Below are 18540 nucleotides of genomic sequence, written 5' to 3' on the forward strand. Positions count from 1 at the left end.
TCTTTAAATAGATTAAAGATTTGAGTGTATATGAGTTTAATCCTCAGTCATATAAATGTGCATTATAAGAAAGTATCATATTTGTTAGATTCATAATTCCCTTCAATATATTTCCGATAGCACTGTCAGACGATCCACCTATACATTTCTTGCAGTTGAAACATTCTTCTGAACGAGTTATGTTATCAGTTTCTCCTTGCCTTTAATCAATATAATATTAAGTTTACAACTGATAATAGTCCTTATTATAATAAATAATGTAGTCTCAACACACGAGAATAATGTGTTATAGATGGAATCAGGTAAGCAAAGTCCATAATTTAACCTCAGGTATTGAAGATATTTAAAATTGCCTCATGTTTCATTTTTATGGTTTCTGATATTCCTTCACTATCAGCTATTCCTAATTATCCATGACATTATATTGTAGTCACCACATAACAAAACAGAATTGAGGGATATTTCTCCATGCTGATTCAATGCCCTATTTTAGTTTTATCAGTACACCATCAATTGTCAGATGTAAGCTATTACAAAATACTGAAATATTGATTCAGTTTCAGCAAAAAGAAAGATCATTAGATTGAAGCTATGTGAACTATAATGTTGTGCAGTACATCTGTGTTACAGGTTTAATTTATGGTGGTGAGGGGGAATTGTAACTCAGATGGACTCTTTGTTTCAAGGATAATATTTTCCTTTATGGGGCTCTTATCTTTTGCCAAATAAACACATTCTGAAGGCAAACAGGAATAATAATTTATTCATAGAAAAGCCTGAACGAATCACTGTATTAAGGATTTACTTTCCATGGTTATCAACTTTCCTGATTCTTGTGAACCCGTTTAGTTTACAAACTCAAGTTGCTGACAATATCCTTTTTTTGAAAGTCTTTTTGTTCAGTATTTCTGAGTCAGCTCCTGTTTGCAAAGCTGACAAATAAACAGATTTGTGTCTAGAAGTGAATTCAACCCTGTTCCAAAACCATCTAACAATAGAACTATGGCTTAATGTAAAATATTTTGAAATGACTTTTCAAAATGCATTATTCATCTGAAGGCTGAAAAATGTGCACTTTTCAAATGTAAGGAAGATGTGGGATGGTGGGAGGGGCAGTGCAGGTTAAGGAATGTTAACAACATGAGGAACCAGCATCTACAGAGGTTACACATCCTCATGCCTTGTTATTTGATTTCTGTGGGCTAGGAATATTTTTCGTGGATGCCACAATGAAACCTAGGCCTCATCTTAGTGCCTTTTTACAGCTGGCACAGCCCATTTTTTTCAGTTTCTTGTGACAGTGTCCTGCACTGCCACTCCTGTTGCCTTTTGGGCAGCTGGTAGTTACTACAGGTTCAAAAGACTGACAGCAAACATGCAGCTAGGACATGCAGCAAAAGGTAAAACCTGGGCCTCTGCCTGGACAGGACTGGTTGGTTTTCCATTCACTGCCCGTGCCCACCACCCCCCCACCCCCACCCCGGCCTTGAACTGCACTGATCCTGTGCTTCATTCAAATCAGCTCCTCCATCTGCAAGTATTTTAGGTCAAGTTAGGCCCAATGGAGAAATGACGCCTAAAATTTTATTTCTCACACAATAATTTTCACATTGTTATTCAATAGGTTACCCCAGATTCAGATTTCATTCTGGATTATCACCCAGAGCATAACAACATCATCATTGGAGCTGGGTTCTCAGGTTAGTACAATTACACTATGAATTGACTGCTTATTTCGGAAAGCACATTCTCTTTAGTAAGACTTTCCTTTTACTGAATTGCAAAGAACCAATGTTGTGAACCTTTTGATTATCAATCTCCAGTAAAGCTTAATGACTTACCTTTTTAATTTTGATGTGTGAAACTTTACAGACCAGATCGTTGGTTCCAGCACACATTTTTAGAAAATAATTATTTTCCAGATATTGCAAAGACTTTTAATTTATCAATTCAGAGCTCTGAGGATCATCTCGTTGGGGGACAGGATGGAATAAAACAAATGCTGTACAATCATGAGCTAAAATATTGTTGACACAAAGACATTAAAAATACAAGTGGAGTGAACAGTAGCTTTTAGGTCGGCCATGTAAAAGGAGACATAATAAGGTTAAAGAGACAGTGGTCAAAGTTGACAAATTGTGGCCATGACTTTTCATTTGATCTGGATCATAGGTTGCTATTAAATCAAAGTGAAGGCATCGCAACTGCCTAAGGTAGATTCACAAATCTAATTCAAACTCTTGTGTGAAGTGTGTGGTGCATTTGAGCTCAAATTCCGTCAGGCCAGATGTTCAAAGCACACAAGTTATCAGTCAAAACCCTTGCTGGTGATCTTGCTAATGATACTGTTTAAAAAAAACTAGAAAACTGGTCTGATAGAGCGCTCAGGCTGAAATTTCATGAGCTCTCGCATGTTATTGTGGCAGGCTGGCCTGATTACCAGCACTCCCAAAGTTGCTTGGAAGCCAGGTGTCCATGCATTAAATATGTAGTTCAGAGCAGTGATTATTCATTGAAGCTAACTGGGATTTATCCAGACTTTGGTTTACAGTCTTTTTCAACTTCCTTCCTTAATGTCATACAAACCGTCTCTTTTATCAGCAAACCAGCTTGAAGTAATTGATCACAGCCGAGTACAATTTATTGGCTGTTCCCGTAGCTCAGTTCTAATTTAGTAACATCCATTTTGTTGTGATAAGCCAAATACTGAATAAGCCCTCAAGCTACAAATCCAATCTGCAGCCAATTTATAATTTAAATAAAGGTAAAAGCATTGTGAAAGTAAAATCTACTTTCGATTGAAGATTTCCCTTCCAGGCTATTTCCTTATGTCAATCGAGACCAAAACAACTACTCTATCTAAAAATATATTTAGTTCCTGCACTGACCAGCAACCTGCCTAATGGATTATAAATTACACTGCATTGGGAAATAACAAATGACCATTAAAGAAATTGCAACCATGGCTCTGACAAATTTTATAGGCATTTAAAGGAATGGCCATAAATTACATTCCAACGAGACATTACCAGTATAATTTGGAACAATATGACCTCTACATGGCCAATTCAACCTGTTTTACAGCTGGTACTGAAACCTATCCAATGGATTTTCAAGCATCCAGTGCAGGGACTGTTACTTTGAGTTGAAGTTAACAATACTTCATTTGCCTGTCACCAGATGTTGCTACCTGATATTTATATGGACAGTTTACCCTTTCACTTGAATGTTCATGGAGACTTTGGATGTTATAGTAGGCCCAGAAATGTCACATTGGTTCTTCTCAAAACTGAAAGAATAACATGTCAACATGGAAGAAGTGGAGGGCGAATCCTGTGAGCTGGTGGAAACCTTGTGAGTTTTTGCAAACAATGGAAATTCCGTACAGGCAACAGAAATGCCATTTAAGAATGTGAATATTTAGATTTTTACTTGAAGTAAATTGGATGACAATTTCACTTAAGCTCAGGGACATTTGTAATATTCACTGTGATTTTGGTTTATACACTGCTGCTTACACACTCATCACCCAACAAGAGCATTAACACCACTAGACTACATAGTGGTCAAATGGACCCAATAGAAAGAGTCATGGCTCTGTTCCCACTGCAACATTTAGGATTGAATAAAAAAACAAACATAACTGCCATAAACCAGCAACAACATTCTATTCTGGGTCATGGGCACCATTGACAAAAGCAGCATTAACTGACTGTCTCTCATTGCCCTGAAACGGGGTGACTTGCTGAGCCACTTCAGCAGACAGCTGATATTCAATCACATTGCTGTGTGTCAGGAGTCACATTTAGCCAGGCCAGGTAAGGATGGCAGATTCCTTCCCTGAAGGGCAATGCATAATCAAATGGTGTTTTTACAACAGATGACACTTCCATGGTTACCATTTCTGAAACTACCAACTGCCTTGTGGAATTGAACCCTTGACACCAGTGATGTCACTGGCTAATTAGTCAAGCAAAATTATCACTGCACCGCTATCTCTTAATCTAACTGAGGTGTTTATGTCATACTTCAAGATATTTTGGCATAAAATTGCTACAGCTATTTAGCTAAACACAGTGTAGTGATTGTAATGAGGTCAGTCAAGTAGACACCAGAGAATGAGTTCCCTGATTTGGAGCTGTTAATCTGGTCCAGTCAGGGAGCCCTGGCTGACAGCTAAGAACAGGAGTGTATTTCATTCAAAGGGAGTGAAATTCATAGAACACTGAAATTACAGGAATACACATTTGATTGTGTTGAATTGTGTAGCCAGAATGGTATTTCATGCATGAAATATTACTTTGGGAACTTGATGTTTATCAGCACACTCCTGAGAGGATGTTGAGTGTGACCTAAGGATGGCTTCTCCTTGGAGGGGTCAGTAATTTTAGAAAAGGGGGCATTAGTCAGGTTGGCACAACAGAGATAAAGGAGCAATTTCCAGGTGTTTACAGACTGTTGCACAGGTGTCTGAAAAGCGTCCAAATGAATATTGGGTTACATAAACTCAGGCAGCCACTGTCATCGTAAACAGCCATTGGACACATTGGAAGTTTGCATTTGAACAATGAACGCCATGTTTCAGTTCTGGTCCTGGAAACTCATTATGTGCTCTGCTCACTTTTGCTAATGCAGCAGGTAGACACATTGGACTTAAATGGGCCACAAGAAGTCTGTGCCCAAAAAAGACACATCTTTCCTTAGCTTAGCTTGTTGTGGGGCCAAGGGGAGTGGAGTAGATGGTGGTAGATGGGAAGGGACATGGAGTGTCAGCCCCCATCCACCTCCCATGTAGACCCGAGGATCAACAGTGGCAAGATAATCTGTCCACGCTGGTCCGCATTAAACCAGCAAGCTGTTTCTGCACGGCCAATGCTTCAGCACATCATCTGAACTATAACTGATGAAGGCCGATGATTTTTGCTGACAATCTATCAGCAGAGGGGTGACCACTCTGCAACCGAAAATGAGACAAAACCAATCTGAGTGATACTTAATAAAAAAAAAAGAATTGCAGATGCTGGAAATCAGAAACAAAACTAGAAACTGCTGGAAAACTCAGCAGGTCTGGTGGCATTTGTGGAGCGAAGTCAGACTTAACATTTCGGGTCCAGTGACTTCCCAAGCACTTATGGTAGCTAGGAAAAGGGTGTTTGTTGTGTAGAAGGTAGGGTGAGGGGAGCGGTTAAGGAATAAATGTTAGGTGGAGATAGAGCCCAAAGAGAGAGAAGTAGTTAGACAAACAAACAAATGGATAATGGCCACCAAAGGAGGATGATTAAGTGGCTAACAATGGGTTGTGTTTCATAGCAGACCTTGTGATAACAAGGACTGGTGTGTGGTGGTGGGGAAGAAATTCAAATACTAAAACTGTTGAACTCAATATTCAGTCCAGATGGCTGTAGAGTCCCCAAGAGGTAAATGAGGTGCTGTTCTTCCAGCTTGCAATGAGCTTTGCTGGAGCATGGCAAAAAGCCTGAGATATAGATGTTGGCTAGGGAACACTGTATTGCGTTGAAGTGGCAGGTAATTGGAAGCTCAGGGTCTTCTTTGCAGACAGAATGTAGGTGTCTTGTGAAGTGGTCACCCAGTCTATGCTTCATTTCCCCAACGTAGAGGAGACCACATTATGAGCATCAAATGCAGTAGCTACATTAAATGAAAAAGATAACAAAGTGTGGAACTGGATGAGCACAGCAGGCCAAGCAGCATCTTAGGAGCACAAAAGCTGACGTTTTGGGTCTAGACCCTTCTGACGAATACACCATGGGAGTACTGTTCTTTATTTCCCCCTTCAACTCCATTTTGATTTAATCTCTGCCTGCTGTCTCTACCCCTGCACTTTTGACGGTTTGCATTGCCTATTATAGGCTTTGCTTGTAAATATTTAATTGGCTACAAGCTCATTTTTACTGGTGGTGGTTAGTAGTTGGAAAAAAATCACGGCAATTTGGTATGTGGCACAGTATTTCTAGAAACAGGAAAAAAGAAATCAGAGCTCTGTGGCACAGTGGTAATGATCCTGCCTGTAAGCCGGAGGCCCAGGCTGAAGTCTCACCTGCTGCAGAAGCGTGTCACAACACTTCTGAACAGGTTAATTTGAAAATGATAAGAAAAAACAGACTCAGGAATGGGTCTGCAGAACTACCTATCCAGGTCTGGGACTAGGGTAACATTTGCCACAAGTGGTGAATGTATTTTGGGATTCACCAATAAGCAATGGTCCTTTTCCATTGGATTTCCCGATTTATTACAAGAACCAAACTCTGTGGACAGATAGGAAAACAAATAAACCAGAACTTCTGGTATTTGCAAGTTTGTTAAATCAGAGATTTCACCTAACTGAACATTTAGTTAATATATTGCATCAATCCGGGCCTGACATAAACCTTGATAACATATTCCCCGTTACCTTCAAAAATGTTCTGGTGAAAGTGAAGCAGTTTATATATTGCTTCAACTGAAAGCCTATGCACTGCATGATTGGAACTTTTCGAACCTGCACATGCTCAGACTATACAATCATGGTTGGACCTCTGTAAAATTTCAAACCTAGACATTTCGACTTCAGGTTTAGATTTTTTGAGATGAACCAAAGCCTTAAAGTAAAATCCTTGAAGGAAGACAGTACATGATACAAAAAAAAAGCTCTTGGCTGATCTATCAACAGAAATACACCCTTCTCCCCATGCCCGATTCAGTGTAAATTCCTTATACTCTGTAAGGAACAACTTTTTTAACTCCTCTCACTTCTGGAATGCTGGACCTTGGACAACCACAAACAGAGAGAAAAGCAAGAGTTCCAAAGGTGGCTATACTGGAATTGGAGGATGGCGTGCAGCTCAAACAATAAGTACACTCACTCCAGAAATGCAACTCAGGTTTTAATCAACCTGTTTGGACGAGTCATGTCACACATCTTGTGCAAGTGGGAGTTAAACGTAGGTCACAAGAGTTCGCTAGAAATCAGGAATGTACACAAATCAAAAAACCTGACTATTCAGAATGGTGATTTAATTGTTAAGTTTTGAATGAATTAAGCAATGGATTCTGGAAAAAAGGATTTAGCATTTACTCTGTAAAAAAGTGTTATTTTTGGGAGTAAGTTACTCGATTACCTTTTAGAATGTATTCATTACCTAGATTTTGAAGAAAGGGTAAACTATAACAAGGATCTTATTTTTACCTTTTAGGTCATGGTTTCAAGCTTGCCCCAGTTGTTGGAAAAATCCTCTGTGAACTTAGCCTTGGAAAAAGGCCATCCTACAACCTCTCTCCTTTCAAAATGCATCGTTTCCAATTAAATCTGAAGTCCTTGTTGTAAGGACAGCAGAGTCAAAAATGAAGATTTGACTAATACTTTATGTTAAAAGAATGTGACATCTAAGCTATTCGATCAATGAAAATAGTAAGTGTTGGGGGTTGCGCGCACCGGTGGGGTGGGGGGGACGGTCAGGGGCACAGGCGCTTAACGCAGTTCCTGTCAACGCCTTGGTAACATAAAAATACCTACAGGTTTTTATTCTATAAAGGATGCATTAAAGTGGATAGAAATTACCCGTTTTCTAAAGCGAGAGCTGGTCATGTCACAATTGAGGAAAAGGACATGAGAGCATCACTGGCTTAAGAAGGTTTTGATCAGCACAGTCTTGATAAGAATCAGCTGTAATCAACAGATTGACTCAAAGGCCAAGTTACTGTGTACAAAAGATAATTAACTACATGGCTGAAATTGAACTCTGATCTACTAATTCTTTCAAATTCCAAAACTTTTGTTAACAGCAGTCTGTGAATAGTTGACTGCAACAGATACTTAAACAGTTTATAAAACAAATTAATGAGATGCTATTTTTAATAAACTAATGTGAAGCTAACTTTCACTGTGCACGGTTGAATGTGAGAGCAGAAAAGTTACTTACCTTTGGGATGTTTTCTGTTCTATAACAGACATTTTCCTTTTTTATGTGTTTTCTCCTATGCCATTTGCAGCTAAGACAACAGACTGTGCTCCTCTGGTCAGTAGTCTGCTGGGTAACTGTTCATCTAAAATTGGTTATAAACCTTTCTGTCTGTGAAGAAAGATCTGGCCTGTGCAAGGAGCCTAGTTACAGAATAAAGGAACATCTATTTAAAACTGAGATGCAAAGGTATTTCTTTCAGAGGGTAGTGAATGTCTGGATTTCTTTATATCTGAGAGTTGTGGAAGATCAATCACTGAAAACATTTGAAGGAGTTGGCACAAAAGAACAAGTCAATCTTGGGACAGTACAGCCACAATCTTATAGAATGGCAGGTTAGGCTCAAAAGGCTGAATACCCTATTGTTGCTCCATTTCTTGTTCTGATGTTCTCTTCTGCCACTGTGTACGATAGCATGTTAACACCACGCAACATCAGGATTCTCTTCTCCTTGCTAGAAAAGTGAGGGTTCAAATAATGAGAATTTTGCTGAAATAAAGAGCGGGCACATGGCAAGATTGAATTGACTGGACTTCTGTTTGTGTGCTCACTTTATCCTTAGCGTGGTTATGAAAGAAATGTCAGATTTTTGGTTCTGATTCCCAAATCAGGAAGCAACACAGAGGCAATATCCTGCTCTTAGCTTTGGAGGAAAGTTTGGGAGGAAATTTTCCACTTTTTAGAAAAGATAATGTTGGGGTGAGTGTGTTGACCATTAATCAAGCTCATTAAGAGCTGACAGGAACCCTGGGCAAGTTTCTCAGAAATCACAGTCCTCAACGTTAGCATTCTAGTCCAGCAGAAACTGCTGGCATCAAGGAAACTTGTAGCTTGTTCAAAATGCTGATTCTGATGAATATGCTCCTTCACCAAAAGAAGAAAAACTCTAAACTGTCTGATTTATAGAAACTTGTAAATAAAATAAAATGCTACAGATTTTCTCACTCCAGAGAAATTGATTCTTTTGAGACAAGCAGAGGCTGAGGTGGTCAGTTTCAATGGCGTCAATGTAACTGACGATGAAAACAAAGAGGACCATGAAAATCATGTGATCACAAACAATTTAATCCATAATGACGTTTCCATTCAGAAAGGTTTGGTATGACTGATTAAAAATACCAATGGACAATGGTCTAGTGGTATTATCGCTGGACTGTTAATCCAGAGAACAAGACAATGTTCTGGGCACTCTGGTTCAAATACCGCCATGGCAGATGGTGGAATTGAATTCAATAAATATCTGGAAAATCTGGAATTAAGAGTCCAAAGATGACCACGGTCAATTGTCAGAAAAAAACCCTCCAGGTTCACTAACATCCTTTAAGGAAGGAAACTGCCATCCTTACCTGTACATGTGACTCCAGACTCCTGGACATCATACATGTGACTCCAGACTCACAGCAATGTGGTTGATTCTTAACTGCCCTCTGGGCAATTAGGGATGGGCAATAAATGCTGCCTGGCCAGTGACATCCTCATCTGAATAAAGAAATTAAAAATGTATTAAATTGAACTCAATTTTTAAGGTAGTAATTTTTATTCAGAGGATAATATTTTTAAAGTTCAGAATTATTACACCCTACGTTACTGTGCCAAAATTGTAGTTATCTGTATATTGCTGAAACTTTAAGGTGGTAAAGCCTAATTGCTTAAATTAATTATAAAACACCTTACTCTTAGGCAGATACTTGGGTCAGTTAGAGCCTAGAATGATGCAAACATACGACTCATTAAGTTAGTTAGAAGCACATATTGGTAGAAAATTATCCCTGCATTGTAAAATAATTAACTTTTTATAGAAGTGTGATATAGAAATGTGTGTGTTATCATTTGTAGATTTTCATTCTAGTTTCAAATATAGTTTAGTGGACATGAAAAGATTTTTTGTTGGTGTGCATGAAAGCTAAAATTGAACTTGTTTTTTTATTTGGATGAATGGTAAATTACGTACTCGCTGCATTCATAGTAAAACTGGAGAACAGCTCCTACACAAAAGCCTCCTCTTTGGTTGCCTCTGAGTATGAACTGTAAAATTTGACAATGAAAGAGAAACGTGAGCTCTCTTAAGGAGCTTTGGTATTGCAGGCTTAAATAACAGGTCAACAAGAAAAGCCTTCTCCAATGTAAAAGTCTGGGCAGGCTCACTTTTGCAATGACAAGCAAGTCCAATGACATAAAGCATCTCTATTACTCTCACTCGGTAATGCACATTTAAATTCACATTTCTATGAGGGAATAATAATTTTGTACTTTGGACATAAATATTCTACAACCACACGATTGCATTTATTCAATAATTTGCATAACAGTAGATTATGGAAATAAAAGTAATTGTTTAAATATGGCTTTTATAAGGCTTAACAAACATTTGTTAAAAACATTCACTAATCAGCAGTTGGAGTATTTTACTTTAAAAAGATATGTTTATGCTGGAGATGGTACAGAAGAGATTCATTAAGATGATACCAAAGATGAAAAGTTTTAATGATAAACAGAAACTGAAGGAACCATCAACACCATTAAAACAGAGATTGAGATCCAAAGGTTCAAAATGATTGACCGTTTAAAGAGGGCAGTAGCAAGTAACAAAAGGAGAAATGCTTAAGGTCATCCCAAAAACACGGCGCTTCACATTTCTGTTATCCACGCATTTAGGAAGGATGTGGTTGCATTAGAGGGTTGCAAAAGACATTCACCTGGATGCTAGCTGGCCTGGAATGATTTAACTATGGAGAGAATCTAGATAGGCTGAGCTCGTTTTCCTTTGAGCAGAGAAGACTAAAGGGGACCAGATTGAGATCTACAAAATAATAATGGGCACAGTTAGGAAGAACATTTCCTCTTAGTAGAGGAGTTTACAATGAGGAGCCAAAGTTTTAGGGTAAGGAGCAGGAGGTGGAGATGGGACTGGAGGAAAGAGAGAGTTGTGGGTATTTGGAACTTATTACCCAAAAGGGTGGTAGAGGGAAAACCCTCAAGACATTTAAGAACTATTTGGATTGATACTTGAAACACTAGACATACAAGACTAACTGCCAAGTGCTGGACAATGGTTTAAAATAGATGGATGTTTGATGATCCGTGTGGACACGATGGACTGAACAGCTTCTCTCCATGCTGGCAAAATCTATTTTTTCTGTTCCCTACTTGCAGAGTGATGCAACGACATAGGGCCTATGGTCACCAAAAATGTCCCTTTATCATAATTTTTCATCTTGATGAGCAAAAATTGTCACTGTTTTCTTAAAAATAAAATCCGATTTGAATATGTGTGTAGATCAGATTGATTAAAATGCTGATTTTACTAGACAAATCAGGATCCAAATTTGCTTGTTGTCCACCAGAAATCCTGGTGAGATTACTGAATCACTGCTGTAGGACTTGTCTTCCCATTTGTCTCCATGAGTGTTCAATGAAAAACTTAATACAGACTGGTGCATCTCAGGCCAGCTTTCATTCATTTCATTCAGGAGTTCAATGGTGAGAAACAACCTTAGAGCAGTATTGTGCTGGTGTGTGCGGTATAGTGTTCTTGCTTTCAAGTCAACAATAACTTGCTGGGATGGAACTGAATCAAAATTTTAAGTGCCTGATGTTTATGCAAAATAAAGCACCTATAAATGACAAGGAAAAGAAAATGAAAGCTAATTCTTCTGAAATAATGGCTCATACAAATTACTTTGGTTTTTATTTAGTCTTAAATTCCATACAATGCAAAGTGTTGCAGAATAAAATTATTGAATCTTGCCAAAAGTTTTGATTGTTGTTGTTCAAAAATGCTGAAGTGTGTACAGTATCTCACTTCATAATTGAAGAAGACAGTGAAACTGCTATTGCAAAGTCAAATCACTGCAGCAACCACGTAATGTCAACACCAACAAGGATAACAAAGTGTGAAGCTGGATGAACACAGCAGGCCAAGCAGCATCTCAAGAGCACAAAAGCGGACGTTTCGGGCCTAGACCCTTCATCAGAGAGGCTCTCTGATGAAGGGTCCAGGCCCGAAACGTCAGCTTTTGTGCTCCTAAGATGCTGCTTGGCCTGCTGTGCTCATCCAGATTCACACTTTGTTATCTTGGATTCTCCAGCATCTGCAGTTCCCATTATCTCTGACCAACAAAAAGGAGCTGTTTGAGACTTCTTGAATTAATTCTGCTTATTGAATCACAGAATCATTTGGTTTCATCCAGCAAGTGTGGGTTTTGAACTGGCTGCAGTCAACTGGAAAAGAAATCCCATAGAATTGGGGATTGAGCTGCCTTTGGGATTCATCCCCTCTCAGGAAAAGGTCATGGTCTTTGCTCAGTGGCTGCCTATGGCAAGAGATCTGACACTTGTCACTCAGTAGCTTAAGGGTGTTTTGGAACTCATCATTCCATAACTCAGCATGCTGTTGTTGCAAACCACTGCGCAATACCACTGATAATTTGAAAGAACACTGCACACAAGCATTTTCTCAGCATTTCTGCCACAAGAACTTGTCCACGTTTGCAAATCTGCGAGATCCTCCAGTTGAAATGTTTTGCATTTCTTTTTAATTTGGCAATATATATATATTTTTTCCACTTCAATCATTCATCCCGCCAAAGAAGAATCCAAAAGACTGAGATTGACAGGAATCCAGGCACAAATAATGAAAGACAAGGACAGCCTTCAATGCGCTCAGTGCTGTAATATTTTCACTAACAATTAACTGTTAAACTTCCAGATCTAATCTCATGGCTTTTCTCAGCTGGGATGGCTTTCGGATTTCTGTACGAGACCAGAGCATCCATTGCATTATAGGAAGACCTCTTCATCCTGGAGGATGCAGCTACAGCTCAGTAGTAGCATTCCCACCAAAGTCAGCTGCTTGGAGTTTCAAGCTACATTCCAAAGATTTCAGCACATCGTACTCAGTTCGAGGTGCTGTTTCTGGACAAACTGTTCAACCTCTCAAGGGAGATATATGGAGGAGAATATAAAATATATATAATGTTATACATATACACATACACGTCAAATACATATATGTATATAAATGATGGCAATTTGAGGTAGAGGGAGTTCTGCTGCTGTCTTGGCTGGTTATTATTCCTTGGTGGAACATCAAAAACAGATTACCAAAGCAAAGTACTGTGGATGCTGGAAAATTGAAATAAAAACAAAAAGCTGGATGTACTCACCAGGTCAGGCAGTATTTATAGGCAGAAATGGAGTTTACATTGTGGGTCAATTCTGACTGTTTCTCTCCAGAGTCTGTACGACCCATTGAGTATTTCCAGCAATTTCTGTTTTTAATTTCATATTTCAAGCATCCAAAGCAGCAGTTTGATTTATTTTGGATTATCTGACCATTTAACTCATTGCATCTTTGAGATTTGGTTAACTGGAAATAGCTGCCAAATTTCCTTAAGTTGACACTTCAGAATACTTAAATAGTTGTGAAGTAGTTTCAGTCATCCTGAGGACATGGAAGGTCATTCTTTCAAATGCATCAACACATGATAGTTGTAGCAAACTATATTGCAACATAAAACAAAGTCTAATAGCAAAAGTTGACAGAAATGTAATTAAAAATCACCACAAACTCAAATTTGTAGAAATAACTTACCTGTCTGCTGCATGATTTTACTGAAGAGAACTTCACACATTTTGATGTTCAATTGATGTCATTGTCTGTTTTTCATATATATATCACCTAAATTATGTATTTTAGTTGGCCATGATTTGGGCAGGTAAACATTTAATTTTCTTATTTCTAAACGTGACCTAATTTGCTTTCCTATTATGTTTGGTTCTATTGGATAAAATCAGTGTTCATTAGAGTAATTAGTTTTGTGTGGCATATCCACCAAATTAAAGATCAAACTCAATAGCTCCAGCTCAGATATTGATAAATGTGCTCCACACTGCTTTGAATCATCAGTCCTTGACCTTCTATCTTCCACAGTAAATGACAATGATTTCATGTCACTCGACAAGATTGTGGATAAAATCCTAATTCTTTTCTTTCTTCACCTAAAAGAGTCCTTTCCCAAACTTCAAGGTAAACAAAAATCTGTAATCAGTGCTCTATTGATTTAGTTAAAAAAATGCTACTCCGTCCTTAGATTTCATTGTTGATCTATAATGTTTCAATTAATATCTTACAGATAAACTAAAGATGCATATTGCTTAATTCATTACACATTCAGGGCTGGCAACAGGCAATATATTAATTCAAAGGATGCTTAGCATGACAATGTGCCCAGGAATCCAGATATTTCACTTCTATAATAAAAGTGAGTAATCAAACCTTCTTGGATTGCATAACTCCTAGCATTGGCAAAAACACACAACTCAATTGCAGTTAGATTCACGTTGTTTCAGAGATGGTAGGAACTGGAGATGCTGGAGAACCTGAGATAGCAAGATGTAGAGCTGGATGAACACAGCAGGCCAAGCAGCAGAGGAGCTAGAAGGCTGACATTTCGGGGATCTAGGCCCGAACCATCAGCTTTCCTGCTCCTCTGATGCTACTTGGCCTGCCGAGTTCATCCAGCTCTACACCTTGCTATCTTAGAATCAAGTTAGTTTTCGTCCAGTCAAATGTTATGGTTGTTGTGGATAGACTGCACTATTTTTATCAGTTGTATTTTATACTCTGAACTAAAATCGTAAAAGATTGCATTGAAATGATACTGTGTAAAATTTAAGACATCCAGTACACCTAAAATTTGCTCAATGAGCAACAAGGGGCCAAGGTAAAATGCCAAAAACGTGGCCCTGGAGATTTACAGGGCATTATTCCCTGAGTCTCCTACCCCAACCTTTGTCAACAGTCAACACCTCAAAAAGGTGGCTGCTAAAAGCCATCTCATGCTGCTGCAGCATTAATTGCTTAAGTTGAGACTGCTACCTCCAGCAGGAGAGGCTAGCAGCTCTGTAAGAACATAAGAACAAATAAAATAGCAGGAGTGGGCCATCCAACCCTTCAAGTTCACTCGGCCGTTCAATTAGGTAACGGATGATCTTCTACTTCCACACTATTTTTCTGTATTATCCCCATATCTCTTGTTGTTTCTTATTTGTGGAAAACTGTCAATCTCAATCTTGAAAATACTCATTAATGGAACATCCACAGCTGTCTAGGTCAAAGAATTCCAAAGGTTCACTCTTCCAAGCAAAAAAATTCTTCAAAAATAAAAAAATGGACTGCACTTATTCTACAACTTTGATGCAGGGTAAACATCCTCCTGACAACCACCTTGTCGATCCCTGGAAGGATCTTATTCTTTGAAGGAGATTACCTCTCATTTTTCTAAACTTCAGAGAATGTAGTAGCCCCAGTCTATTTCATCTTGCCTCATAGGACAATCTCTCCGTCTGTGCAACTTTTGTGGCACTCCCTCTTTGACAAGTATACCTTTCCTTAGGTAAGGAGACCAGAACTACACACAATACTCCAAGCATGGTCTCACCAAGGCTCTGTATAATTGATGGAAAGCACCTTTGACCTGCGCACAAATCCTGCTGTAACGTAGACCAACATACCATTTGCCTTCTTAATTATTGACTGTACTTGCATGTTAACTTTCAGTGATTCATGAACAAGGACAAACAAGGGTCTCTTGCTTTTTAATAAATATTCTAGGCTGAATTTTATCATAAACTGGCCAAGTATCAGTTTTGGGATCTTTCATGGAGGTCTCTCTTTGAGAGGCTTATCAAGTTTTCTGAAACAATTTTCCACAACTTGCATCATTCATTATGTACCACACTGCTATGGTATCCCACACAAGAGTTTTTCTTCAGTGTAAGTATTCACTACTGCTCTCACAGAAAAAAAAATTACTCCACCCACCTGGGGTCTGGTGGTGGCTATTTTTCACTTCCATTGCATATTTGCAACTCAGATGAGAGTAAAGCCAACCAGTCATTAATATAAGTGAATGCCCCAAAACTTAATGTTACTTTGATTTTTTACATTCCTTGACAATCCCATCAGTTCTGAGCTTCCACACATTCTCAATCAACACTTCCATTTCTTCATCTCCGAATACAGCTGCTAAGCTCTGGGCCTTCAGCTAAGCCATGCCACAATCACGATGCACTGTCACTCTGTAAAATCCAGGGTGTTGGAAACCAATGAATACCCTCCATCTCCCTACCACCAATAAAATAGCCCATGACCTCCAGTGCACCCTAAATGCCGAGTTGCCTTCATCACAATTATCGTCTCCTTTGAATTTCCAGTGTGCTATCTCTTAACCCCATAGTTGACTTTCCCAGCTACCCTACCACAATGGTAGCACCTGAATCTCATGGTGACTTTCAATAAATAGATGCTAGGGTTGACCAGGACCACTCCTCTCACTGACTTGGAAATACAGTCATGGCTGATAAATGACCAATCTCCAACTAATCTCTCTACAGCTCCCTGACTCTAATCACCTGAATGAACGCACTAGATTTGCAGATTGTCCACAGCCCACTCTCCAGATTGTAACGACACAGAACCCCTGACTGTAACCATTCCAAGTGGATGACGGAGCCTGTCCAAGCCTCTGGTGTGAGACCAGATGCTGCCCTTGATTTACTATGACAGGTCACCTTCACGACTGAAAACTAATCCCCTTTGACTTTGAGAAACGATCATTTAGATGAAGCATATTCAAGCATTTGCCACATGAGCTGCTGCCATATGATGTAGGTGTAACTTTGGTATAGAGTGTTGTACCGCAACATATCCCCCCTCTTAATGATCATTGTTGAAAGCTGCCTGATCGTGTTCTTGCACTAAAAAGCAAGACAAGGCAGAAGTATTGTGAACACACAAGTTCCAAATGAGAGGTAAACTCAAAAAGTACAGGCCAAGGTATAGATGTTGTGAGTATCCAAATACGTGCAGAAAGAATAAATGTCACAACAGCAAGCAAAGAGCAAAGTAGCTACACACTGCCTCTGATGCACAAGATGGGTGCCTGTTCCTGCACAGTAAGCAGACTAGCAGAAACATTATAATGAAAGGAGTCATTGACTCCAAAGTGCAGCATTTAAGTGCATGACTGTATTCTAATTGAGGCAGAGCTATACCATGATGATATAGTGAGGCTGTTGTCTGATGCCAACCACCATGGGCAGAGACAGTAGACGATCACTAACCAGGGAACGTACTCTGAGCTGTTGCGGACTGCTGGCCAAGATGGAGGGCTCGCGGAGCAAACAGTGAGCTGGAGCCACCAGGTACCTCTTGACTTGCACGTTGGGAAACATTGCCATATAGTCTCTTTTTGCCACTTGGCAGAATAACAAACTGCAAATAAACGGGGCAAGAGTAGATAATAATGGATGCTAACACATGCAAATAGACCTGTCACCACTTACTAGTGAGATTTCCATCTTGCCATTCCTACCATGGATATATTTTGGGGTACTGAGTGAATAAATATTACTTACAACTTAAACTCAAATCAGGCTGGGAGTGGTTGGAATTTCAACCCAGCCTTTCGAGCTCACATTTATGGACACCACCACTGCACCACAAGATCACACTTAAACACTTTGCAATTCTGTCAAGTGTTGACATACAACTAGGTGTCATCCAAAACTAGAAGACAGGGTTTTGTGATGCCTTGTGAAATCAGCCAAGTCTCTGCTTGATGCATCCAATAATTAAATTTCTAAGTGTAATCAGTTCTCTCATATTCCACATTCCATAGTAATTGTTTCTCTTTTTTTGTTTTATAACAGTTCTTCACTCTATTCCTATTGATCAGCTCTTACAAAAGTTTTGGTGACTTTATCTTTGTGAGGTTAAGTAACTTCCCACCTCTCTCATTCTTGTGGTCTGTTCTCTTTTGTAATTCTTGACTAGATCTCTGTGTCATGGTAGCTATGCTTTGCAACCTCCAACCACCACCCACCACCTCCCCCGCCACCAATCATTTTTCCCGATGCCTGCAAACATACGCCACCCCCTCCGTTTAGTGAGCTATTAGCTTCGACAGTTAAATTTTCTGTCGCTGAAAATCTTATTCAAAATGGGGAAAACTCCTGTTTCATTTGTAACTAAATAAAATTGTGCAGCTTTCAAAATGCTGAAGTTGAATCATACAGTTTTACAATCAATAATAATTTCTCTACATCAGTTTTTTAAAAAACACATTAACAAACAATTGTTAACATTACTGCACTCGATCTTTTCATTGAGAACTGTCGACATGACATTAGTCGCCTCAATTTCACTGCCCCTCTCAACAAATCCAACCTATGAACTGACTGCACTCTGTGCACTCAGGTCTAACCCTAACTCTGTCATCAAGTCTGCCAATAAGGGTAGTGCTGTTATTGTCTGGCGTACTGACCTCTACCTTGCAGAGGATGAGCGCCAGCTCTCAGATATCTCCTCCTACCTTCCCGTGGACCATGACCCCACCATGGCACATCAGGCCATTGTATCCACTATGGTTACGATCTTATTTCATCCAGTGATCTCCCCCCATCCGCTTCCAAACTAATAGTCCCCCAACCCCGCATAGTTAGTTTCTACCTCCTGCCGAAAATCCACAAACAGGACTGTCCAGGTAGACCCATTGTTTCAGCCTGCTCATGCCCCACA

At 39.3% G+C, this 18540-nt stretch overlaps 1 protein-coding gene across 2 annotated transcripts in view; it reads left to right on the forward strand.

Annotated features, from left to right (window-relative positions):
• pipox (pipecolic acid oxidase) overlaps positions 1 to 12723 on the forward strand; it is a 60138-nt gene extending 47415 nt beyond the window's left edge. The window contains exons 7-9 of one of the 2 annotated variants that reach the window (XM_048556703.2): positions 1625 to 1700; positions 7194 to 7408; positions 12667 to 12723. In XM_048556703.2, coding sequence (XP_048412660.2) covers positions 1625 to 1700; positions 7194 to 7324 — 207 coding nt within the window. In that variant the 3' untranslated portion in view covers positions 7325 to 7408; positions 12667 to 12723. Of the gene's footprint in view, positions 1 to 1624; positions 1701 to 7193; positions 7409 to 7989; positions 9458 to 12666 lie in introns of those variants that run through there. The other variant, XM_048556702.2, reaches the window with a different exon arrangement.
• The last annotated feature ends 5817 nt before the right edge of the window (positions 12724 to 18540 follow it).

This window comes from Stegostoma tigrinum, chromosome 27, assembly GCF_030684315.1.
Source record: "Stegostoma tigrinum isolate sSteTig4 chromosome 27, sSteTig4.hap1, whole genome shotgun sequence".
NCBI classification, from domain to species: domain Eukaryota; kingdom Metazoa; phylum Chordata; class Chondrichthyes; order Orectolobiformes; family Stegostomatidae; genus Stegostoma; species Stegostoma tigrinum.